The sequence below is a fragment of the Leishmania martiniquensis genome, chromosome 21 (assembly GCF_017916325.1).
Source record: "Leishmania martiniquensis isolate LSCM1 chromosome 21, whole genome shotgun sequence".
NCBI classification, from domain to species: Eukaryota; Euglenozoa; class Kinetoplastea; order Trypanosomatida; family Trypanosomatidae; genus Leishmania; species Leishmania martiniquensis.
Window position 1 is genome coordinate 309,521 of NC_090156.1, and position 23,227 is coordinate 332,747.

General features: G+C 62.5%; 6 protein-coding genes across 6 annotated transcripts; all 6 read left to right on the top strand.

The window, feature by feature from the left end:
- Nucleotides 1-3,113: 3,113 nt before the first annotated feature.
- LSCM1_04675 (uncharacterized protein) lies at nucleotides 3,114-4,508 on the top strand (the record flags this gene model as incomplete). The annotated part of the gene is made up of 1 exon (XM_067322172.1): nucleotides 3,114-4,508. One exon carries the CDS (start codon nucleotides 3,114-3,116, stop codon nucleotides 4,506-4,508), a length of 1,395 nt encoding a protein of 464 aa, XP_067178969.1.
- A 1,345-nt stretch (nucleotides 4,509-5,853) lies between these two features.
- LSCM1_04676 (uncharacterized protein) lies at nucleotides 5,854-6,783 on the top strand (the record flags this gene model as incomplete). Its single annotated transcript, XM_067322173.1, has 1 exon — nucleotides 5,854-6,783. One exon carries the CDS (start codon nucleotides 5,854-5,856, stop codon nucleotides 6,781-6,783), a length of 930 nt encoding a protein of 309 aa, XP_067178970.1.
- Nucleotides 6,784-7,758: 975 nt separating this feature from the next.
- Nucleotides 7,759-8,394, top strand: LSCM1_04677 (uncharacterized protein; the record flags this gene model as incomplete). The annotated part of the gene is made up of 1 exon (XM_067322174.1): nucleotides 7,759-8,394. One exon carries the CDS (start codon nucleotides 7,759-7,761, stop codon nucleotides 8,392-8,394), a length of 636 nt encoding a protein of 211 aa, XP_067178971.1.
- A 1,444-nt stretch (nucleotides 8,395-9,838) lies between these two features.
- Nucleotides 9,839-10,558, top strand: LSCM1_04678 (uncharacterized protein; the record flags this gene model as incomplete). Its single annotated transcript, XM_067322175.1, has 1 exon — nucleotides 9,839-10,558. The coding sequence occupies one exon, from the start codon at nucleotides 9,839-9,841 to the stop codon at nucleotides 10,556-10,558; it is 720 nt and encodes a 239-aa protein (XP_067178972.1).
- A 1,498-nt stretch (nucleotides 10,559-12,056) lies between these two features.
- Nucleotides 12,057-12,929, top strand: LSCM1_04679 (uncharacterized protein; the record flags this gene model as incomplete). Its single annotated transcript, XM_067322176.1, has 1 exon — nucleotides 12,057-12,929. One exon carries the CDS (start codon nucleotides 12,057-12,059, stop codon nucleotides 12,927-12,929), a length of 873 nt encoding a protein of 290 aa, XP_067178973.1.
- Nucleotides 12,930-14,460: 1,531 nt separating this feature from the next.
- LSCM1_04680 (uncharacterized protein) lies at nucleotides 14,461-22,632 on the top strand (the record flags this gene model as incomplete). Its single annotated transcript, XM_067322177.1, has 1 exon — nucleotides 14,461-22,632. The coding sequence occupies one exon, from the start codon at nucleotides 14,461-14,463 to the stop codon at nucleotides 22,630-22,632; it is 8,172 nt and encodes a 2,723-aa protein (XP_067178974.1).
- Between the last annotated feature and the right edge of the window lie 595 nt (nucleotides 22,633-23,227).

Consider the following 23,227-nt stretch of genomic DNA (forward strand, 5'->3'; position numbering starts at 1 on the left):
ACACCCCCCACTGCACCTTCAAGGCTGGGGACCCACTGCGTGTGTACTGGGTGAAGATCAACCCCGAGCACGTGGCGCGCCGCCGTGCTCGGGGGGAGATGGAGGACGTGTGTGAGCTCAACATGATAGAGCGGAATCTCGCTTACGGGTGCAAGGCCACCATGATTAGCAAGGATAAGTTTGTCGACGAGGTGCTGCCGGACAGGGCGTCCCGCGCTTCCGCGCCGAAGGAGAAGATCGAAGCGATTGGGCACCTCCATGACGAGCTGCAACCGTGCCTGTGCAGGTTTGTGGCGACCTCCTCGTGGCTGGTCTGGATGCTGCGGCTCCCACCGCTGGTGGACAGCGAGGATGCGACGGCCAGCGCGGCTTCGCTGCCGCGCCGCGGGAATGGGGCGCATGCGCTGCCAGCGAAAGACACCGTGGTGGTAATGGTGGCGATGATTGCCGGGCAGCTCAGTGTCCTGCAGAAGGTGTACGTGGCGAGTGTCGAGCCAAAGCACTTTTATCAGCTGCCGAAGGTCGAGTACATCGAGGTGCACGGTACGTCGCTCGTGACGGGCGAGCCCACCTACGAGAAGCGCGCTAAGTGAGCCGTGTAGCAGCCATCGGCCCGTGGCGGGGATGGCGGGGTTGTAGCGTATGCATGCACCTATGCGTCTAAGAGGGCCCGAGCGCACGGGCTCAAGATCCGAAACGCCCTCGCCACGCCCCCCCTCCGTGCCGGAGACTCTTCGCTTCTTCTTTCGTCCCCTATGCATTCCTCCTGCTGTGACAGATGCCTTTGCCGCGGGGACGCGGCCCCCTCTCTTTCGTGTGGCGTCTCTCTACTACTACACCCGCAGATCCGCTGGCACGCTCCCCGCCCCCTCACATCCCGCACGGCGAGAGGGGGCCCCCTTACACAGCCGCACGCACGTACGCAGGTGCCGGGACGCTGGCGCTGGCAAAGTCAGCCGTACACGTGCAAGCTTTCGTTACCGGTGCCATATTCGCGCCTTTATCACTTAATTTTCTCTTTTGTAGCTCGTCTTGGTTGCTCCACCTGCTTTCTGTTGCTGCTCGTCGTTGAGCTCTCCGGCAGTTTTCGACTCGTTCGTGTCGCTGTGACGCGCCGCAGCACGCCCACACATATGTACATGGACGCTGCCCCCAGTGCTGATGGTGCGATCGTCCACCTCTCTGCCCCCCCTTCTCGTGCTTTGCGTCTCTTCATCGGCATGGGCAAACACGCAGACACGAGCGCCATTCCCATACTCTCTCGGCTTTTTTTTTGCCGGCCTTTCACGTTGCTGATGGTCGACTGTGGCCGCGCTCCCTTTCCCTCTTTTTCTGCCGTATTCGGGCTTTTCGCAGTGACGGCTGCAGCCCACGCGTACCACCGCCGCCCCTCTCCCTCTCTCTCGAGAGGTGGCGAGAGCGAGCAGCCTGTGCATGCCTCATCCGAATCTGTGCTCTCCTCCTCGCACCCTCCCCTCCCCTCCCCCATGTTCTCGAGCAGGCGTTTGCTTCGTGCGCATGTTGCCCCGTGATGCTCCGTATGGAAAAACCTGCGCCCACGGAGGGCCATCCACCGACTCATCCGCACGCACATGCAGTCGCATGACGCAGGGGTAGTAGAGGCCTCTCTCTATGTGTGCATGTGCGACTGTTGCTCGTGTGTGTGTGTGTGTGTATCGCCTTCAACAATGACCAAGCGAACGTGAAAGAAGCGAGGGGAGGGTGGCACGGGAGGGAGAAGAGACGCCCCAAAGCAGAAAGTGCACGACGTATTGTTACGACCACAGTCGCTATGGCTTCCGCTGCTGCTACTGATGCCCCCCTCACCTCCCTCCCCTCCTTCCCCTCTTACGCATGAGATTATGGCCTCGTTGACTTGATCTCGCGCTTCTTTATTTCCGCCTTGCCGGCGTTTCTGTGCTTGGGCGTTACGGCCGCTTCCTCTTCGTCTCGAAGTCCTCAAGTCGCGTGTCATCGGCGCCAACTCGTATGCAGACGCGCATTCATGTGCCGTCACTCCTCATCCGCGTCCTGAGCGCCAAAATACACACTCGCGCGGGCGACTGACGCATACGCGTGCTGTCCGTGCGGGTTCGGAGGATGACGTGATGACGCTGTGCTACGGGGCCTCCCTTATTGTGCCGCTCTGCACACACTGGCCCTGATACGCTCGGGCAGTTGCACCTGTGTCTGCGTCCCTCGAAGGCGCGCGCGCACACACGCACACGCTCATGCAAAGGCAAAAAGCATTCTGAGTGGCGGATGGGCGGAGCGCATTGGGGCGCGATGCACGCACAGGGCTGCTCTCCAGGAGGGGAGACGAGAAGAGCAAAGGAGGGTGGGGGCGCGCCCTAGACGCGGCTGTGTGGCTCCACGTGCTTCAGAGAAAAGGCAGCTGCGGGCACGCAGATGCGCATGCTGCCACACCCTTTCCGGGACGACGTTCGTGCGGCTCCTCGCTTTTTCACGCTCTCGCATGCCGTCCCGCATCGTATTATTTCCGCGCGTACTCCTCTCTCTGCCGCTTTCCCTGCTTTGACTTCTCTCCATGCCCCCATTTTTTTCAACCGCGCACGTCGCACTCGCCGCTCTCCTCGTCACGAACTCGCCAACATCGACCGGCGGCTACACTGCCCCTCCGCCTCGTCCCTCATCCTCCTCTTTCCCCCGCCTGCCGAGAGAAGAAAAAAAAATACAGCGCATACGCCATCGACCAGTGCGACAGCATCTTGCATGGAACGTCTCCAGTTGTGCGTTGTGCTTCCTCCCCTCCCTTGTTGCGCTGCCGTGTATGCACAGGCACTCACAGCCAATCACGTTCGCTCGCTTTAGCATCCTTCGCGTTGTCAAGGGAGCACCGATATCAGAGACAGGCGCACGCAGACACGCTGCATTTGAACGCGTGTGCGAGTAGGGAAAGGGCGGCTGCACGCAGTGAGGTCCCTCCCCTCCCGCCTGTCTGTCTCTCGCTCTTCTACACACACACACAGAGACAGAGACGCAGATAAAAACAAACGCAGCGGTAGTGGTGAAGAGCAGGGAAGGCGCAGCGGGTGCCGCAAAAAAAACGCAGCTGGTAAAGGGCGAAGGGAAGGGTCGTTGCCATCGCCGCCATGCCACCAAAGAATTCCGTGAAAGCGAAACAGCAGCCCAAGCAGCAGGGCAGCGGCAAGAAGGGTAAGGGCGGTAACGATGACGGCGACGACTTCGACGCGATGCTAGCGGCTGCCGTGAATGCGTCCATGGCGGACGCAGCCAAAAACCACAGCAACAGCAACCAACGCAAGCACATCAACGGGAATAGCAGTGCACCCACTAATAGGAGCCTCGCAGCGGACGAGCCAGCTGTGCCAAGCTCGGCTGATCACCCGGAGAACCCCTATCCGGAGACGGCGGCTGGGTTCCCGCGGCAAACGTGGCCGGAGCCGACAGTGCCTGTATCGAAGCAGTTTGCTTCCGGTCAGTTTCCGGCCGGCGAGATCGTCGATCACCCCGGTGAGATGAACAACTTTCGACACAGCAGCGAGGAGAAGCGGGCGTTGGCCCGGGCCAACGAACATCAGGTGCAGGAGATGCGCGAGGCGGCTGAGGTGCACCGTCAGGTCCGCACCTGGGCACAGAGCTGGATCAAGCCAGGTTTGTCGTTGATGCTCATGACGGATCGAATCGAGAAGAAGCTGAATGAGTTGATTGGAAAGGACGGAATCATGCGTGGGCAGGCGTTCCCGACGGGATGTTCGCTGAACCACGTCGCGGCGCACTACACGCCCAACACCGGTGACGAGAAGATCCTCTTGGCGTACGATGATGTCATGAAGGTCGACTTCGGCACCCACATCAACGGCCGCATCATCGACTGCGCCTGGACGGTTGCCTTCAATCCGATGTTCGACCCGCTGCTGCAGGCGGTGAAAGAGGCGACGTACGAGGGCATCAATCAGGCGGGCATCGACGTCCGTCTCGGCGACATTGGTGTCGCCATCGAGGAGGTGATGGAGTCGCACGAGGTGGAGATCAACGGCAAAGTGCATCAGGTGAAGAGCATCCGCAACTTGTCCGGCCACAATATCGCCCCTTACATCATCCATAGCGGCAAGAGCGTGCCCATCGTCAAAGGCGGTGAGCAGACGAAGATGGAGGAAGGGGAGGTGTTCGCCATTGAGACCTTCGGATCCACTGGACGCGGCTTCGTGAACGAGGACCTGGATTGCTCCCACTACATGATGCGCCCCGGCGCGGAGGTGATGCAGCTGCGCTCGGAGAAGGCGCAGCAGCTGCTGAGACACATCCACAAGTCGTACAGCACGCTAGCTTTCTGCCGCAAGTGGCTTGACCGCGACGGCTTCGACCGCCACCTCATGAACCTGAACCGCCTGGTTGATGAGGGGGCTGTGAACAAGTACCCCCCGCTGGTGGACGTCAAGGGCAGTTACACGGCGCAGTTTGAGCACACTATTTACCTTGGACCCACCGCGAAGGAGATTCTTTCCAAGGGGCATGACTACTAAGCACGGGTATGGGCGACGAAGGGGGTGCTGGGCGGGTGTGGGTGTGGCGGTGAGGGCTCGCAGAGGGGAGAGAGAGCGAAACGTGAGTGTTTGGCGCGGGCGGGGGGGGAAACGAGTGCAAGCCTCGGCGGTGAGGGGACGGAGTTGCGTGCCTCGGGGCCCTTACCCCCCCCCCCCACTTTTTGTCTCTCTCGCCCTCCCATGCCCCTTCGGCTGCCACCCGCGTGTCTCTCCCTCGCACTTCTGCCTGATACCACTGTCGCATGGCGGGACAGTCAAGAGTGTTCGACATTCTTCAGCGTCCCGAGTGGGCTATGGGTGCGTGCCTGCAGCCGAGTCCTCGTCGCTCTCTCTTCTGTGCTCCCTCATATTTTCAGCATTCTCTTTTTCGCAGTTCCCACGTAATGCATTGCTGCAGCACCTCTCTCTGTGCGTCTCTCTGCCCGCCTCTCGCTCCAGTGCTCCTCGCCTTGGCATGTTACAAAGCTCGAGCGATAGAGAGGGAGGGGGGCGTCTGGAAGTGGAGGCGGCCGATATTTCGACAGCGGCCGCCGACTGCGTGCCTGTGGGCCCAGGTGAGCGAGGCGACAGGCGCCCTCAGGGCGTGTATGAGGGAAGGGAGTGCGTGACTGTGGGACTCGGCAGGTTCTCTTTGCTGTCGTTTTCGTTAACCCTAAGCAGCTACCTTTGGCGCTTCTTCGAGAGGCGTGGAGTGGCCGTTGGTGCCGAGGCCAGCGCTGGCCCCCATTTCCTCCCCTGACGTTTCCCCAAGCCAAGAGACGTGTGAAAGAAAGGCGGGCGAGGTGGAGAGCAATGGGTAGGCAGGGAGGCAGCGCCTGCACCGATGGAGGCTGAGGCGTCCTCCTTCCCTCTCTCTGTCGTATCCGCCGCCTCTCGGCTTCTCGTGCCTTACGTACGAGGCACCGAGCATGCACCCTCCCTGCGCGCATACGTGTACCTCGCGGGGAGAGAGCCCCGTCCCCTTGCGACTCCTCGGAGGGAGGGAGGGGGGGAAAGTGGTGAAAAGGGAAGGGGGAGGGGGCGGAACGAGCTGCTGTCGCGACCACTTCTGTTCCCTTCTGTGCTTCTCTCTCACGGTGACAAAAGGATGTGCAGCGTATCACACGCCCACACCCATTCCACACGCCTTGGCACCCGCTTGCACGGCCCTCTGTTGTGAGGGGTAGTCTCGCGGCCGATACCCCTCCAGGCGTGCGAGCCGAAGAGGCCCTACCGAACGTGCACGCAACTAATTCCTTTTTTTCTTGAGTGGTGCCTCCGTATAGAGCCACCAAAGCACACCGGGTGCACCGCTGCCGGGGCGACCGAAGAGAAGGGCTGCCACATGATGCTCAGAGTCTCGCTTCGCCGTCTCGCCGTCTCCGCTGGCGACTTCTCGTCTGCCGCTTTCACCGGCGACGACGGCGGCGCCTATGAGAGGCTGAAGTATGAGGAGGAGCGGCTGAAGCGCGAGCATCAGCAGGAGGGCGCGGGAACGCAGGGGCAGCAGGACTATTGCGGAGGGATGTTCACCACCGCGTCGATGTCATCCTCGCCCTCCTCGGAAGAGACGTGCTCCCCGACTGGATTTTACGGCACCAAAGGCAGCAGCGGCAGCCGCCATGGCAGCGTCGCCGCCGATGCGGCCCTTGAGCGGCCGACGATTGACACCTACCGCACCATGACAGACGACGAGCTTGTCGCGACGCTGCGGACCCGTGACGAGCAGATTCGTCAGCTGCGCGCCGTCTACGAGAACTTTCACTACGAGGCGGACAAACACTTTCGGAAAATGATCTTTGACTATCACGACAAGACGATGCAGCTGTCGCAGGTGCACGGCCGCATGCAGCAGGCATCGCTGCAGATCAACCGCGAGGCCCTTTCGAAGATGCGCGAGCAACAGGACATGATGACACGCGACAAGCGCATCATCTTCACCATCTGCACTCTGTGGACGCTCATTTTCTGGGTATGGGTGCGTCGCCACTATGTGAAGCGGCGGGAGCTGGAGCGGGAGCCGTTAGGGGCGAGGGAGTGGGCGGAGATGAACCCCTCCATTACCGGTGCCGGAAGCTACAACGACAACTTTTTTGGCAGCCGCAAGCGCAACGCGCGTTTCACCGAAACGGCGTGGGAGCGGGAGGTGCGCGAGCGCCGCGAGGCACAAGACCGGCAGGAGCAGCAGCGTGCCCTCCTTCAGAACCAGGCAGAGCTGCAGAAGGCTGTGGCGACGCAGCGGGAGCAGCAGCGAGACATGGAGGGCGGGCCTTAATGCATGCATGCGAACGAGCGAGAAGTGCGTCGCTGTCCTGGCAGCGGATGTGAATAAGGCAATGCGTTGCGCACCCCCCACGTCCCGACCTTCTCGTCCTCTTCTTTCATCCGTTCTGCCGCAGGGCCCCGTACTGCTCCTCTCTCTTTCTCTCGACCCCCCCTCCCCACCTCGGCGCTTCTCCTGCAGAAGTGTGTGCGCCTGTGCGTTCGGGTGCGCTTGCGCTGTTGGCAGCTTTGGCATGGGAGGAAACAGCAATAGCCGAGAGGGTGAAGGCCAGAAGAGGGGCCATCGCAAGAGAGGGGACGAAGGCGCAGACTGGCGGGGGATGGAGGGGTCAGTCGTATCCGCCGAGGTCAGCGCCACCTCACCCCGCTTCCCCGCATTCTGTGGGTACGAGGACGAAAGAAGATGGAAGGAGAAAGAGGGAGGCGCTGGTCTGCAAGAAAGAGCCGCACTGCAGGGGATGCCCCTCACTTCCTGCTTGGCAGGGCCGCCTGCGTTTTGCATAATGCGCGCGCTCGTGTGTGTGTGTGTCTGTTCGGCGCTGCACTGCCGTCCTGTGCAGCTCCTCTCCCTTCCCAGTCTCTGCTTGCTCTCTGAGGAAAAGTTGAAGGCGCCGCTTCGTGCACACACACACACACACTGGGCATGTTCCTGCTCGCCCCACCTCCCCATTCGAATCGACTCCGCTGAGCGTAAGAGTTATTGGTGCGTGTGGACCCGTGCGATGTCACTGCACTCATCATTGTCGCTGTAGCTGTCACCGTTGCACAGGGCACCTGACCTTTGATGGCGCAGATACACTTGCCAACCAAACGACGTCGCAACGATTCAACGGCCCTGAGTCTCTTCTCCACCTCCTCCCCTCTCCCTCGCCCTCTCTCACGACCTTCACAACTCGGACGTGCGGGGAAGCACTTCGTATTCATCAGCGCCCGCCCCTCTCTCCTTTCCGTCCTCCCGTCCGGTCCCATGGGCGGCCCGACCAACCCACTCCCCAGCCCCGGCGGCCCCGCAGGACCGCGCAACTACCCAATGTCGGCTCGCACCCTCGTTACGCAGGAGCAGGTGTGGGCAGCCACGGCTCAGTGCGCCAAGAAGATTGCGAAGGACTACAAGAGGTTCAACTTGACCACCGAGAGCCCGCTCTACCTCCTGTGCGTGCTCAAGGGCAGCTTCATCTTCACGGCCGATCTCGCGCGTTTTCTCGCCGACGAGGGTGTGCCCGTGAAGATGGAGTTCCTCTGCGCCAGCTCATACGGCACAGGCGTCGAGACGTCTGGACAGGTGCGCATGCTCCTCGACGTGCGCGACTCCGTCGAGGATCGCCACATACTGATTGTCGAGGACATCGTCGACAGCGCCATCACGCTGCAGTACCTGATGCGGTTTCTGCTAGCCAAAAAGCCAGCATCGCTCAAGACGGTGGTGCTGCTGGACAAGCCGTCTGGGCGCAAGGTAGACGTGCTCGTGGACTACCCCGTCATCACGATCCCGCATGAGTTTGTGATCGGCTACGGTATGGACTTCGCTGAGGCGTACCGCGAGCTGCGCGATATCTGCGTTCTCCGAAAGGAATACTACGAGAAGCCGGCAAGTAAGCTGTAATGCTGGCGAGCCGCCAACGGTGCCGGGCAGGGCAGGCCTGCTCGCCTCTCCGTGGGCGATTCTACACAGCCACATGCGCAGGCGCGCGGACGAGCGGGACAGCGGGCTGATGAGGGCGAAAAGTTTCAGCGCACATGTTGCGCGGCTCACTCATGACTGCAACGGCGTGCACATGCAGCTCCCTCATTATCTTGGGAAGCTAGCCGCCTCGGCGAGTGGCGTTTTTCCTTGAGTAGGCAGAGGAGGAGGAGGAGGGGGAGGGGGAGGCGCCTAGCATAGTAGTGAGCGGGTAGTTGAGAGGGGGGGTGAGGAGGAGGAGGAGCTGTGTATGTGTGTTTTTTATCCGCACTGCAGAGATCCTTCGCGCATACCCTCTGCATGGGCGAGGCACTCGGCGACCGAAAGAGTGGGACGGCAATGGCGGTGGGCGCTTGCCGCTTAAACCCGCAAAGGCTTGGGTGAGGGCGTTGCTGCTGTGGCATGGCAAGTGAAGGGAAGGGCGGATGCGGCCATCATGACGCGCGTTTGTGCGTCTGTGCACTCTGCGGGACCTTCAGCTCAACGGTGCTTCGCCGTCCCCTCTTCTTTTCCCCTACCGGATATTCCGGTGTGCGCGCGCTCTTCTCTGCCCCTTTCCCCCCTTCTCCGCACACCGACATTCACACGCATACCGTCGCCGTCCCTCTCTCTTCTCCTCTCTCCCCATTCTTAGCTTGTTGACGTTCGATTAAGACAGTATCGAGAAGACCGAGAGCGCGTGCACACACACACACACATCCTCAGCGAGGAGGAGAGGAAGTGTGGTCCTCATACGAGGGATGCGCACACGCGCCAACGGGCAGACGTGCACACGTTCCCTTTCAGAGAGGCAACCGCGAAAGATAACAGCGGAGAAGTGCGTGGATGAGAGGGGCGGAAGAGGCCTGCCAGAATGAGTTCATGGGGCGACGGCGCTGAGGGTGAGTGCGTGTGCGCGTATCAGTTCAAGGATGTGCTGGCCCATTTCCCCCACCCGAGCCAAGATAGAGGCCCCTCCCCTCCCCCCCGCTGCCTTTCTCAGCTACTTTACCGGGGCGTGCGAGACCTACAGATGGCGGCGGTGACTGGGCCTCTCTCCCTCACTGTTATCTCTTCGCCCTTTCCCCGTTGCGCGCCGTGGATTCATGCGGGGCGTTGACACTTCTGCCTATGAGAAACTATTGACACACACACACAGACACACCGACCCGCACGCCGCAAAGAGGTTTCTTCAACCCTTAAACGTACCGACCTGCCACAAGATAAGCAGCCTTAAGCATACCAGGCAGACTCCTCACCTACCCTCAAGCCGCACTTGCACCCGCGGGCTTATTCTTCCCTTCACGCGCTCTTAAGCTAACGCTGCTCGAAAGCTCGCACGCGCGCGCACACACACGCACACGGTAAGGCGCTAGTCTGTAAAGCAATGCTGCCTAATCATCGTTGCAGCGGCTCCGTTGATAGCCACGGCAGAGTCTTCGTGGATGGCCGTGAGTACCCCATGGCATCTGGGATTGTCGCGACGGAGGACGTGATTCAAAGCAGCATCAAGGCCATGGCGCAGACCATCGCAAGGGACTACAAGTCACTCCGCCACCGTGACGTTCGTCTTTCATCTGGCTCGGTAAACTCCACGGAGAGGGTGTCGGAGGCGCCGATCAGCTACGACAACCCGCTCATCATCATCTCCGTGCTCAAGGGCAGTTACATCTTCACCGCCGACTTCATCCGTTACCTCGGCGACTGCGGCCTGCCGCACGTTGTGGACTTTGTGCGCCTGACCTCGTACAACTCGGGAACAGAGAGCACCGGGCAGGTCTCAATGCTGATGGGCCTCAAGTTTGAGAACCTGCGCGGCAAGCACGTACTGATCGTTGAGGACGTGTGCGATTCGGGACGCACACTGCGCTTTCTTCGCGACAGCATCATGAAGAGGTACCAGCCGAAGAGCATCAAGACGCTCGTGATGGTGAACAAAGAGTCAGCGGCGCGCAAGGTGGACTTCGATCCGGAGTACGTGTGCCTCGACGGCCCGAATAAGTACATTGTCGGCTATGGGTTTGAGGTGAATGACCGCTACCGCGACCTGCGCCACATCTTCACGCTGCGGGACGGTGAGGCGACCCGCTACCCCGCCAAGCTCTGAGCTCGACAGCACCGCCTGAAGGGCCAAGGGGTAAGGTCGAGGCGGCTGCATGGGCAGCAAGAAAAGAGGCAAGGCTTCTGGAGAGAGGAGGAGGAGGGGAGGGGGCTTGGTGGACGCGGCCATGTGTGTCCCTGATCTTCACGAGGTGTGTGGAGCCTGCTGCGGCCGAGATGGCGCTTGGTGCACCCGTAGCGACAGCGAGGCAGAGGGGTGAAGGAGTGTGGTGCTCGCGGCCACGCGCGCGCACACGCGAAAGTGGACGCTCAAGGGTGTGTCAAGATGATACGCGTCGTCCTCCCCCTCCCTTCCTCTCCCGTAACGGCCGCATTGGCAATGCGTTGGCGATCCCTGCTTTGATCGTCGGTTGACGTGGACGCATGCATTCACCCCTTCCTCTGCCTTTTTTTCCTTAATATACACACACATATATATATGTATGTGTGTATCGCCTCTGATGTTTGACGCGGATACTGTAGCGCTGAGGGTAAGCACAGAGGGATTGGTGAGTCACGGAGGAGGTGGCGCTCCTCAAGCGTGGGGGCTTGTGAGCGACACCAAAGTACACCTCCGTTCCCACAGAGCTTCTCTTCGTGAGGTATGCGATGCCGCTCGTCCCTTGACGTGGGCGTGCCGTCGCTTTTTTCTTGGATGTCTGTCTCACCATGCTACCTCCTCCTCCTGCTCCCTTTCCCCCTCCCTCAGTGTGCGCCAGTGCGCGCGTGTAAGCGTGTCTTCGAGTCCCTCTTCCCCTCTCTCTCCTTCGGTCCCCTTAACGTACCACAGACCATTGCCCCCCCTACTGCTCCGCCCCTCCCCAGTTGACATCGGAGGGGGTAGGGAGAGGAGGCTCGGCGGAGATCTTTCCTCCCCGTTTCTCCTCTCTTCATCTGTGTTGATCTTCACTGTGTGTCGGTCGGTTGTCTTTTCCTCTGCCGTCCTACGCGTTCCACCTCCGCATGGTCTCTGACATCTACGCCTGTACCCACCCGCACGTGCCCCTCACTGCCACTCACTCACTCGAGAGAGGGGATGAGAGGCCGAAGAGAGGGGCTTGCTGGGCCTTTCCGTTATGGCCAGAGTGCTACACGCGGTCTCCTCTTGCAGTATCTCTCGGCATGCTCGACTTGCGATACGCACACACGCCTGCAGAGTCTTATCCAACGAAAAAAAAGAAATGGGCGCTGCAGTGACATACACCTCGTCATCGCCGCCGGCCCGTCTCCCTTTTCTCTCTCTCGCGCATTTTTTTTATTGGCGATCCTGCAACGCTGCTGTTGTGGCTGCCTCTTGTGCGTGCATGAACGTGGCGGGTGAAGGCTCCGTCGTCTCCCAGCACCTGTTCGTGCTCCAAACGCACGGGCCACGTGAGTTTTCTCTGGAACGGACCCTCAGCATCTCTCCCCTTCCCCTTCCCCCTCACTGCACAACATCACACACAAACACACATGCAGGTACAAGAGCAGTTGCCTCCTTGTTTCTCGCCAAGTTGAACTGATCAATGTGGGCATCGCGGCGACGAGTGGCCACTGCTGTACCGGAGGCGAGCGCAAGCACGTATGCGCCCGTGCCGCCGTCTCTGTCATTGTCTACCTCGTCCATCGACGCGTCTCCCCAATGGCGGTTGGTGTCTACTCTGTCGCAGAAGGTTTCTCGTCAGCTCGCCAGGTGCCCAGTACAGTACATCTACGCCTCGGCAGCGGCGGCTCTTGTGCTCACTGTCACCGGGTCTCTTCTCGCTTGTCACCTCGTGCACCGCTGGAAGGACCCTGTGAGGAGAGGGCGCTCGAACACGGCCGTGCCGGCACTGTCGCATAGCGCGACGACTAACTGTAGATGCTCAGACGGCAAGTCAGGCAGCATGAAGTGGTCAAAGGCTGCCCCAGCGCGGTGCGGGGCTGAGGATGGTGACGACGTTGACTTTGCCGACCCGGCCGAGAGCGCATTTTTGGCGTATGTGCATCGGATTAGAAAGCAAAAAGAGGCCCCTCTCGTGGCCGCACTCTCCAACCTCGAGACAGCAGCAGCAGAGCTGGCGGAGATGCGGCGGAAGCTTAGCCATCATGACAACCCCCCTAAGGGCGAGAAAGGTGATGGTTGTGATCACGATTCGAGTCGTGCATACGAAAGCAGCACCGATAATGGTGGTAGTCATGATGGTGCTGGTGAAGATAGCGCTGTGGCGGAGGCGCAGGCAAAGGTGTACCGCCTTGCCGTTGTCGCGGACGAGCTCCTGACCCAGTGGATCTGCAGCCTAGATGGTGTGCCGGTGCGCCAGAGTGAAGTGCTAAAGCAGCGGCGGAAAGCGCTGGTGCAGGAGGCAGCCGCCTTGACGCGGCGCATTTCGCCGCATCTTCCGCATGTCGGGGAGTGAGCGGCGCTTTCCCACTCTCTCACTCGGCTTCCCCCGACACTGCCGATGAGGACGAGGAGTGGCTGCAAGCACTGCGTGCCATTGCCAAGCCACCCTCCAAACTGATGTCACCGACAACATCGACATGAGCATTGTGTGTGAAAGAGAACGATGCAAAGTGTTGAGAGGGGGGGAGGGCGTGGAGCGGCTGGCAGCGACGCTCCCTGTGCGCGCCTGTGAGCATGTAGGCAGCCCTCGTGGGGCGGAGAGGCTCCTCGCATAAGCAACTCAGTCCACTCGACGCAGACAGCGAGGGATAGAGAGCAGCAGGATATGGTACCGGAGCGCATACGGACATACACGCTTGTGTGTGTGTGTGCTGCGCGTCTGCTGCATGTCGGCACGTTCTTACGGGTTCTTCAGGGCGGACATGTGAAGGGGACTGCACGTCAGCGACGAAAGGGGGCGCCGTGAAGGCCGTGAATTTCTTTTTTTTCCCCCTCTCGCTGCCTCTCTCGCTACCCCCATCCCCATCCCACCATGCAAAGCCACTCAAGGCCTGTGTCCTGGGATCGAACGCGGCTCTCCGTAGGCGTGTGCGTGTATGGTATGAGGAGGGAGGGGAGCGCAGCTGAAGGCGAGGTCGTCAGCGCAAAGGTTGGAAAGGGAAGGAGGGAGAGGAGGGGGGGAGCAGAGAGAGAGCGCAAGCTGAAGGGCGGTTATGAGGAGTCGTTAAGGGAGCTGACCGACCACAGGGGCGCATGAGAGGAGGGGCGGGGGGGTCATCACTCCCACGCCGTCGCGCCCCTTTTTGCTTGGACAGCGTTTCCCTTCGATTGTTGTGCGTGTCGCTCTGTTGGCGCGCGTGTGTTCGTGTAAACGCTCGGTGACGTGGGTACGAACACAGGTACGTGCGCGCACACAGATAGCTTCTCTTCCTACATCTGTGCCCCTCTGCCTCGAGAACCATTCTTCCGTGTCTGTGTGTGTGTGTGTATGCGTGTTTATGTGGGTGCGCGCTCGTGATCAGCTCAGCCTCTCCAGCTCGTCCTCTCCGCTCTTCCGTTCCTTTCGCCCCTCTACGGCCCTTGCACGCACAGCTGCCGTCTACAGCGCGCCGTGGACTGCGCACGTGACAGCGGCCGACACACACACAGACCACACACACACACACGCTCGAGCACGAGGAGTGAAGCGAGCGCCATTTCGGTGCGGACGTGCGTTCGTCACTCGGCATTCGCATCGCTCCACTCGTGGTGCCCATCCATCGACCCACCGACGCACCCCTCACTCAGAGGGGACACCCCACTCATTTCATCCGACGAGGTATGAGAAAGCCTTCTTGGGTAGAACCGCCTCCCCCCTACCTCTGCTCTGCCTTTGAACAGGAAACAGAAGGTGAGAAAAAGAGGGACGGAAGAGATCACGAAGGGTGCCGCTCCGCACACGTATGCCGGTTTCGCGGCAGCGTTCACACACACACACATCTCTGTTTTTCTCCTCTTATCCCTCTCTCTCCCCATTTGTGCCGAAGAAATTCTTCCTCTCGCCTATGGGGAGCAACAACAGTAGAGGCAGCGGCACCTCGCTGCCCCGCCCCGCCGTCGGTGATGGCTATCGCCGTCAGCGCAGCCGAGACTCTCAGGCGCGCGAGAAGAGGTCCCTGAAGTGTCTACCCTCGACGGGGCACGCCTCAGCTGCGGCGAGCGCTGCTGGAGCTGGAGCGCCTCCTTCCCCGTTGGCGGTAAGCGCCTTGCCAACTCTTAGGCAACACCGGGATACCGCAGCAGGAGCCGTGACGGTATCGTCTGTGACGCAGGGCAGTCGCCTGGTCAGCCCCGTATCCCCCACACGCCAGCACGGTCGGCACTCTCTCTCATCGCTGTCGACCCCAAGCGTCAAGCCTTCACCAGCGCGTGCGGCTGTGGGTGCCTCGACGGAGCTTCATCTTGCCTTTGACGAAACGGGGCACTTGGCGAGCGACTTGGGTGAAAGAGAAAGGGCATATGGTGCCGAGCTGTCGCAGCAGCAGCAGAGCAGCGGCTTGAACTTGACCGCCAGCAGCGCTGCGCACGCTTACGAAGGCCGTGACCACGGCGACAAGGCCGACAGTGGCGGCTCTCAGAGCGGCTCGGTGGTGGGTGCACGGCGCACCCGCACATCTTCGGTGCTGCAGGCGTCGACCGACGCTGCGGTGCCGCTGCCGCTCAGAATTCCACTGAGCCTGGAGGGTGCCTACGCCGCCGCTGACGATGCAGGGACGACACCGAGTCGGACCGGTGACCACGCACGAGGGACGGTGTACGCGACATGCGGCGGCGACAACATGGCGGTGGACGTGGGCAAGTACAACACCTCCTCCTCGCAAGTCGGCCACGCCGTTTTGCGTTCGACTTTAATCCCGAGCGATGGCGTGCGGCGTGGGCCATTGAGCCTGTCATGCTCGCCATCGACGGGGACGTCACCGCTGCCGCTGCCCCTTGGCCGAGCAGCCCGCTCCACTAACGCGCCGCGGAGCCCGTCGACGGCGAGAGGCATCACCACCACCTCCCAGTGGCCAGACGAGCGCCTTGGCAAAGACGTCAAAGGTGCTGCTGACCGAAGCAGCAGCAAAGGCAAGGCCAACCGCAAGTCCAAGGCTGAAGGCACAGAAGTCGGTGGCAGGAGGCGCGGCAGCAGCAGCAGCAGGGGCTTCTGGCGCGGGCACTCGCGCAGTGTGTTCCGCAAACTACTCTCGCGGCCCATCTCTCGCGCAGCGTCTTTACCGTCGCCGTCCCGCCCCGAGGCGGGCGAGGAACGAGGGGGTAGCGTGCGAGGCTCCCAAGTGAAGTCCGCTGCCGAAAACGATTCAGGCAGCCGTGAAGACATCGAGACAGCGGCTGCGAAGGAGCGTGCATCACCTGCGCCGCCTGTCGATGACCTGCCACCGTCCACGCCACCGCCGACCGCATCTGCAGCTCTGGGCACCGAGCAGAGGCCCTCTGCAGAATCGCTGTCCTTCCACGTCGGTCCCTCGGCTGCCGAAGCGGCGACACAGCTCACTGCGCCGACGCCGCCGATGCCCTCGGTGACGGCGAAGAGGGCTCCCACGTATCAGCCCCCACATGCCGAGGGGCGCCCGGGCGGGGGCACGGCAGCCGCCCGCGCGGAGGGCGAGGCGCGCAGCCCCAGTAGTGGGTCAACCAGCCCTCACACTGCTGATGAAGCGCTGAAGCCGAGGCTGAGCGGAGAGGAGTGCACGAAGGGACTGCACCTCCATCGGCGAGGCGCCGAAGGTGCCCTAGGCTCTCTCGACCTCCACCCAGAGGCGCAGACGACGCTCCAGGACAGCGAGGAGAGCGACTTGACGACGTCGACGGACACGAACTCAGCGCCTATTTTGCCACCGCCGCCCACGGCTTCTTTTGCAGAAGCTGCTTGGGGAGCCCTACGAAACACCGCGCCAGCAAGCCCGGCGGCCGATATGAATAGCAGAAGACTGCTCACCGACTACGACCGCCATAGGGACAACGGTGATGACTGCGACACTGCCGCCACTGCTTCGCCACCGACGCAGTCTTATTCTCAGCAGCCGCAGCGACCGAAGGTGCCCGGCGTGCTATCCACGACTACTGTAACTGACACGACAGCACGCGTTTCGCCACGATCTCCGTCTTCCTCGCCTCTTACGGTCGCCGCAGCGGCAGCGTTTCCGTTTTCAGCCGCTGCTGGCGCGCGTGTGAAAGGCCGGCGTTCGGTGAGCCAGTCTGCCATTATCGCAGCGTGGAATCGTATGGGCGCCCGCTCAGGTGCCGCAGCGAGCAGCGTCAGCCCGGGTGGAGGGCATCACTGCGCTTGTGGGAGTCCCGAGGCGCTGGCAGAGCCACTGCAGATCGCGTCCGCGCCGGGGAAACCGCTTGCCGTTCTTGGTGGCAGCGAGTTAGCAGGCTCCGCAACTTCATCGAGCAGGGACAGCGATATCGCCCGCGCCCCGACTGCCCTGGGAGCCGAGGCGGCAACAGGCAAATCCCATTCTCCTGGCCATCAGCTCACTGTCGCTGGCAATGGGGAAGGGGGCATCCGCGGCCGCTCACACAGCTCTGGCGCCAACATGGCTGCTGTGCTGCCGGTGCGGCGCCGCTCCGTCGTGACGCGTCAGCGCGGGCCGCCTCCGATCTTTTCGCCTTCACCGGATAGCAGCAAACTCGGTGACGCCCTCTCGACTCATTCACCGGATGCTGTCGCTGTTGGTCGTGCGACAGCATCACCACCACCACAAGAGTTGCAGCGGCCGCCAGCGTCGCCGGCAGAGGAGGAAGCGGAGGAGGAGGCGGAGGAGCGCTTCCTGGTGAGGTTACCACCGCACCGGCGTGAGCTCCCTGCTCACTTGCACACCCCTACTGCACCTTCGCCTGCCATTCTCGCGCAGAGATCGTCGCCACCGGAGAGCCGCGAGGGCGATGCCGGCATACTCACTGGGCGGCCGCCGCAGGAGCACATCCTCGTATCCGCTGACTTGGAGGACTCAGGCCGCGAGGACTTCGTGGCGGAGCAGCCGCAGCTCCCAGTGCGTGGGGCACCGGCATGCGATGATGAAGTGGCGTCGGCCACAGCGACGACTGTGGACGCGGATGAGGACTATCGAGGCAACGAAGGTGACGCGGCGGAGAGGCGCGCGACGCAAAGGAGTCTTCAGCCGCTCACTCGACAGCAGCACTGGCGGCACTCAATCGATGTGCCACCGCGCCAGGCACCCACCCTAGGGCTCACAACACACACCGCCGTGCCTGCCACGAGTGCGGCAGCTGACCTGCAGCCCGCTAATAGTTACGACAGGCAGAACTACAGTCGATCGCGACTCATGGCGAGTAGCACCGCCTTCTCGCAGAACACGGGCACCGCATCTCCATCCGGCGCTGCTGTGTGGATCCAAAGCAGTCTTTCCTCTCCACGATCGCTCAGCGCAAGCGACTCGCGGATGGAGACAGCGACAGGTGCGGAGAACGCACAGGAAGAGGAGGATAGCATCGACGGGGCCAGCTTGAGGCGCGCGCGAGATGGCGGTACCGCGCACGGTCCACTGCCCAGGTCTGCGGACGGGCGTGGGAAGCTGCTTGCCGGGCTCGATGCCATCCCTCTTGACCAACGCTTTCCGTCTCCGCCAGTCCACGGCTCTCAAAGCAACTCCTCTAGCTTTAGCGCCATGGCGGCCGCGAATCTCAGTGGCGGTTACGCGCACAGAGTGGCACTGGTACGCAGCAACAGCTATCAGTCGCCGCGTCCGCACTCACGAGGACTGGCGCGCAGTACATCGTCCTTGTCGTCGACTGCGCGGCTGATGCCACGGTGGCGAGAGCGTTCGACCCCGCCACCGCAGCCGACCTCGCCACTGTCTTCGAGCACCGCCCGCGATGAGGTTGGCGGCGCCGCTGGTGGCCTCCCGTCAACGCCACGGGGGCGCCGAGGGCTGGCCTCGCAAGGAGCTCCGCCGATCGCGCATCAGCCGGGCGCGCATCCCCATCAGCCACTGCAGCCTCTGATGTCGGCAGCGTCGTCTCACATGCCACAGCATCTGCGCCGAGAGACCCCTGAGAGCCTGGGTTGCACACGGTGGCAGGAAGTGAGTCTGCGCACCAGTGGTGGACGATCGTCGCCCAACTTGGTCTTTGCTGATAGTAGCAGAGACGGCGACGACACGCCGCCATGCTACGGCGTTCTGGGGGACGAGGAGAGGGACCTCGGCGCAGCGGCAAACGAGGATGACGCTGAGGGCGCTCAACGACACCGTGGTTGCCCGCCCAGTGGAGCGGTCGGCGGTGATGCCGAAGACGACGGGGACGAAACGTTTCTCTGTTGGGAGAGCAGCGGGGCGCCGACATGGGGCGTAGCAACATGGCGGATGCTGCAGCGCGGCGACGACGATGACGAGAGTGGCTACGAGGAGGAGGAAGAGAAAGTCGATGTCAGCGAGAACGACGCCGGTAGCCGCACCAACGGTGACGGTCGCAGTGCCGATGGGCGTCTTCCGCAGTTGCCGCAGCGTCGCCACCGGCCCCGAGCAGCGTCCTTGCCTACGGCGAGCGCGCAGCAGGCAGCAAAGCAGCAGAAGCTGCAGGCGTCGGGCTGCGATGGCGGCGCGCTTCGCGGGCTTGGCTCCTCGGCACCGTCCGCGGAGGGCATCCCGCACTCGAGCATCCGTACGGGGACCTGTATCGACACCACCGGGCGCCTCCCACAGACCCGATACGAGCCACCTATGTTGTCGAATAGAAATACATTTACAGCCTTCGTGCCTTTGTCAGACATCTCCTCCTCGGAGCTGCTCGCCACGGCAGCGGCGGCGTTCCAGTGCGGCCTTAGCGCGCACCTGCACTGTGCATCGCCAGGGGCGCACAGTAGTGAGGCTGCGGCGGCGGCGCTGGGGGACGGCTGCGATTCCAGCAGCCAAGTGGGGCCCTGTGTCGACACGCCGGTCACCGCAGACACGGTTATTCTGAGCGTCTACGCCATGCAAGATGCGTGCCCCGCCGAGGGCGCTGATGTCAGGGTTGACATCGTGAGCGTAGCGGGCGGCGAGCTGCCCATCAGCCCACTTTACTCCTCGGTGAGTACCGCCCCGACGAACCACATTTCGCGCTCCAACACGCCTGAGCCATTGGCAGCTCACGGTGCCGTGGCCAGGCGAGCCTTGGAGAGCGAAGAGGCTGAAGCAACGCGCACGAGGTGTGAGCTGCCCGGCGTGCTCTCTGTTAGGACACCGCCCAAGTCGAGAAGCAACACAAAAGCGGTGCCTGGGCTGAGCCACGATGCTGCTGCCGCTGCCGCTGTGGAGGCCTGCAACAGTGGTGGTGGCAATGATGGCAGCGGTGAAGATAGCGCTGACCTGCCAGCGCCTGAAGCGCACCCGACAGCCACATCGCGGCGAGCGTCGGGGAGTCTAGAGTCCGTGCGGGTCGCTGCCGCCTCTGTGCTGGAAGGGAAGCGACATGCAATGTCGGACGAGGAGAGGCTGGATCTTGTCGCCTTCGCGCACTCGCCGGCTTCTGTGCACAGCGCAGTCGAGGCTGTCCTTGCAGTGGCGTCTCGCACTGCCGCAGATGGACTGTCACCGCCGTCGGCTCAGCTCTCTGCATCGCAGTCGCTTTCGGGGCAGTACTCGCCACCGCAGCCGTGGTGGAATCGGCGCCGGTGCATCATACAGTCAGAAGGCAGCGGCATGCTGGACGTGAGCCAGCGTGGAGGGGAGACCGGCAGCAGTGGCGGCGGACACTCTCCCTTTTCGCCACACTCCACCAGCAGCGCTGTGGCGGTGGTGCCGGGTGGCCGCGTGGCATCTCCGTCGTCACCCGCCGGCTCTGTGGCCATTGCCGAGTCGCCCCCTGGACAAACGTTGCTTCTGGGCGGCGGTGCGGCGGTGCCCCTGGAGATCAGGAGGAGCAGTGCCAGGCTTTGGTATGAGACGCAGTGCCCCCAGACTCTCACAAGCGATCGTCACGCGGGTGCCTTGAGAAGTAGCAACAGCAGCGGCAGCAGTGAGGGGGGTAATGCAGCCTGCCGTAGTGTTGCTGGTGCTGCACCCTGCGGCAAGCCGAATGGGGGGACGCTCATGAAGGAGGGGCGCCCGTGTCGGGTGGAGGACGCTGACAAGGAAGGTGTGGCGGGTATCCAAGTCAGCGCTGCCATTGCAGCAAAGCACACCGGCCGCGACCGTGACGGCGAGGGTGCCCGAGCGGGCGGTGCGTGTGCGCTGACGCGGACATGGCGACCGTGGATGCCGCTTGCTCCACCTTCGTCCCGCATCGCGGCGGCGGTAGCAGCAGCTGAGATGACGTGCGTAGAAGCCGAAAGGGATGGTGGGCTTACCGCGACCGCGCTCACCCACGTGACTGCTACCGCCGCAGTGGTGCCGGCGACCGCGTCCTTCGTCGAGGAGGAGGAGGGGCAACTGGTAGGCGACGCATCGTCGCACGCTCTCGCCGTTGTCGCCGCATCCGGTGAACCTTGCCATGACGGAGAAGGGGCGACACCCGGCGAGGAGGTGCTGGGCGGCCGATGTGACGATGTCAGGCAATCGAGGGTCGCTGTTCCCGTCTCGCTGTCGCGCCTGGTGCCGACGCATCGCAGCGGCGCTGACAGCACTCACTCTGTCGCCCCGACGAGCATTGCATCACCGGCTGCGCTAGACAGCTTGAAGGAGACGGAAGCGTATGCTCGCTGCTGCATCGAGGAGAGCTTTGCCGACGTGCAGGAGGCGTGGGTGGCAGTGTGGCACGCGCTCCGGCTGCAGCACGAGGAGCTGCTCGTGCACCAACAGAGCGTACCCAACGCGTCCCCTTCTGGGCTGCCCTCTGCTATGCTCTCGGTAGACCCCGCGAAAGACTCGACCTCTGTTGCCATTCGCAGCGCTGCTGCGAAGGCTGAGAGTGGCGCCAGGCGTGCCGTCACTGTCTGCGCCTCGGCCTCTCTGGATCAGCTGACCACCACAAAGAGCGCCACTGCTATGGCGTGCCAAGAGAAGATGGTGCTGCCGTTGCCGGTCTTGCTAGGGGACTGTACAGCAACGACAGCGGCTGCCGGCGGCTCTGGCCCACACTTGGGCAGCGGCAGTGATGCGGCTTGTGCTGCAGGTACCAATGGAGGCGAGGCTAAAGCGCCAACCTTTTCTGCGACCATGACCTCGAGGGAGCCGTGTGGCGACATCAGAGGCAGCTCAGACGCCGACGCTGGCGAAGGCGGTAGTGGTTCTGGCCCGGGTACCGCCCTCACAGATGAGGGCATCGCTGGTGTGATGGGGACGGACTCGAGCGCTTCCGGAGCAGAGGTGGTATCTGCGGCCTGCTGCGGCAAAAACACCTGCATCAACGCTCCCGTGGCCAGCTCGGCTGCCTACAGCGTAGGAGAGGCGGCAACGTCGACGCTCGGGCTGCTCGGGCCTCTCAATGCGTGTGCCGCTCCCACCAACGACACGGCTCCTGTCACTGCCCTATCGCCGGTTGCACCGTATCTCAGTGATGTGGTTGCAGGCGCGAACGGAGTCGATGGAGTGCGTGGGGCGGATCGTGGGAACCACCATAGCCGGCGTACCGCCGCCGACGCCGACGCCGACGTGAAGGGGCAGCACGATGCGCCTCACCTAACGCTGACTGCAGATTCCACAGGCGCCCACTCAGTGGGGCCGGCTGTTACCACGTCACACTGTATCGTCGACAGGAGCTCCGCGGGCGTCGCTGTGCGATCGGAACCGCTCGACGCCGGCCTTCGAGGGGAGACGCCTCTCACGATACAACAGTCCTCACCTGAGCCGACTTGGCCGATAACGCCCTGCGCAGCCGGCACTCCAATATCGCCGTCTCGCGCGTCTGTTCGCTCGCTTCTGGAGCTGAAAGGAGAGAGTGCTTTCGACGCGCGTGCAGAGGGCCGAGACCAGATGCGCCCTAACAATCTCTACGGGCTGACAGTATCACCCTTGCTAGAGGACAACCACTCAACACCATCTGCGCGCGCACACTCGCGCTCGCAGCGCCAGCATCGCGGCCCCAGCGTCGGTCAGGTTGTGTGCTGCTGGTGTGGAGAACCGTATACAAGCGCAGATGTATGCCTAGTCGCGCGGCGACTACACAGCATGCTCCGTGAGGAGCGGCGCGCCGAGAAGGCGGCGAAGCGCGCAGCACAGATGCTCTTGTGTGAGGGCCGAGTCACGGAGGCGGTGACGCTGCTAAAGAGTGCTGGAGTATACGTGCTGTGAGCGGAGCTGCCACGAGCCTCCTCCTCCTCTCCCCCTCCCTCCCTCCTTCCTCCTTCCCGCTCACCTGGTGGACCTTCCGTCGACGCTGTCGCGCTCGTTGGGGATATTCTCGTGGCCACTCTTTTGCTTTCTTCTGTTATGCGACGTCGCTCCTCCTCCGATCAGTATACCCGCCGTACGCCAAGTTGCCATCCGCATATAGGGGACTGCTGCCCCTCTCGCGCTGTGGACAAGCGAGGCAATGGCGCACCGCCGCCAGCCCTCGCAGCTCTGCGTTACGGTGAAAATCCCTTTCGCCGTGTTCCCTTCCCGAGGACGTTTTGGCCCAAAGCAGCCCTTCGTGCGAGCGTAAAGCGGCTCAGCACCGGTAGGCGTGCCCGCATGTATCCCGTCTCCTTTGGCCTTCCACGTCTCTCTCGTGTGCTGCCGCTGCTCCTCTGACGCCCTCACCATTTCAGTGCACGGCACTCCCCCCCTACACATACACACACACGTGCGCACTCGCGCCTGAAGGAGAGGAACAACGCATAGAAGAAAAAAGGGCAATCATTTTTGGCATACACTTGCGAGCGTGCCTCTCTTCCCGCGTGCGTGT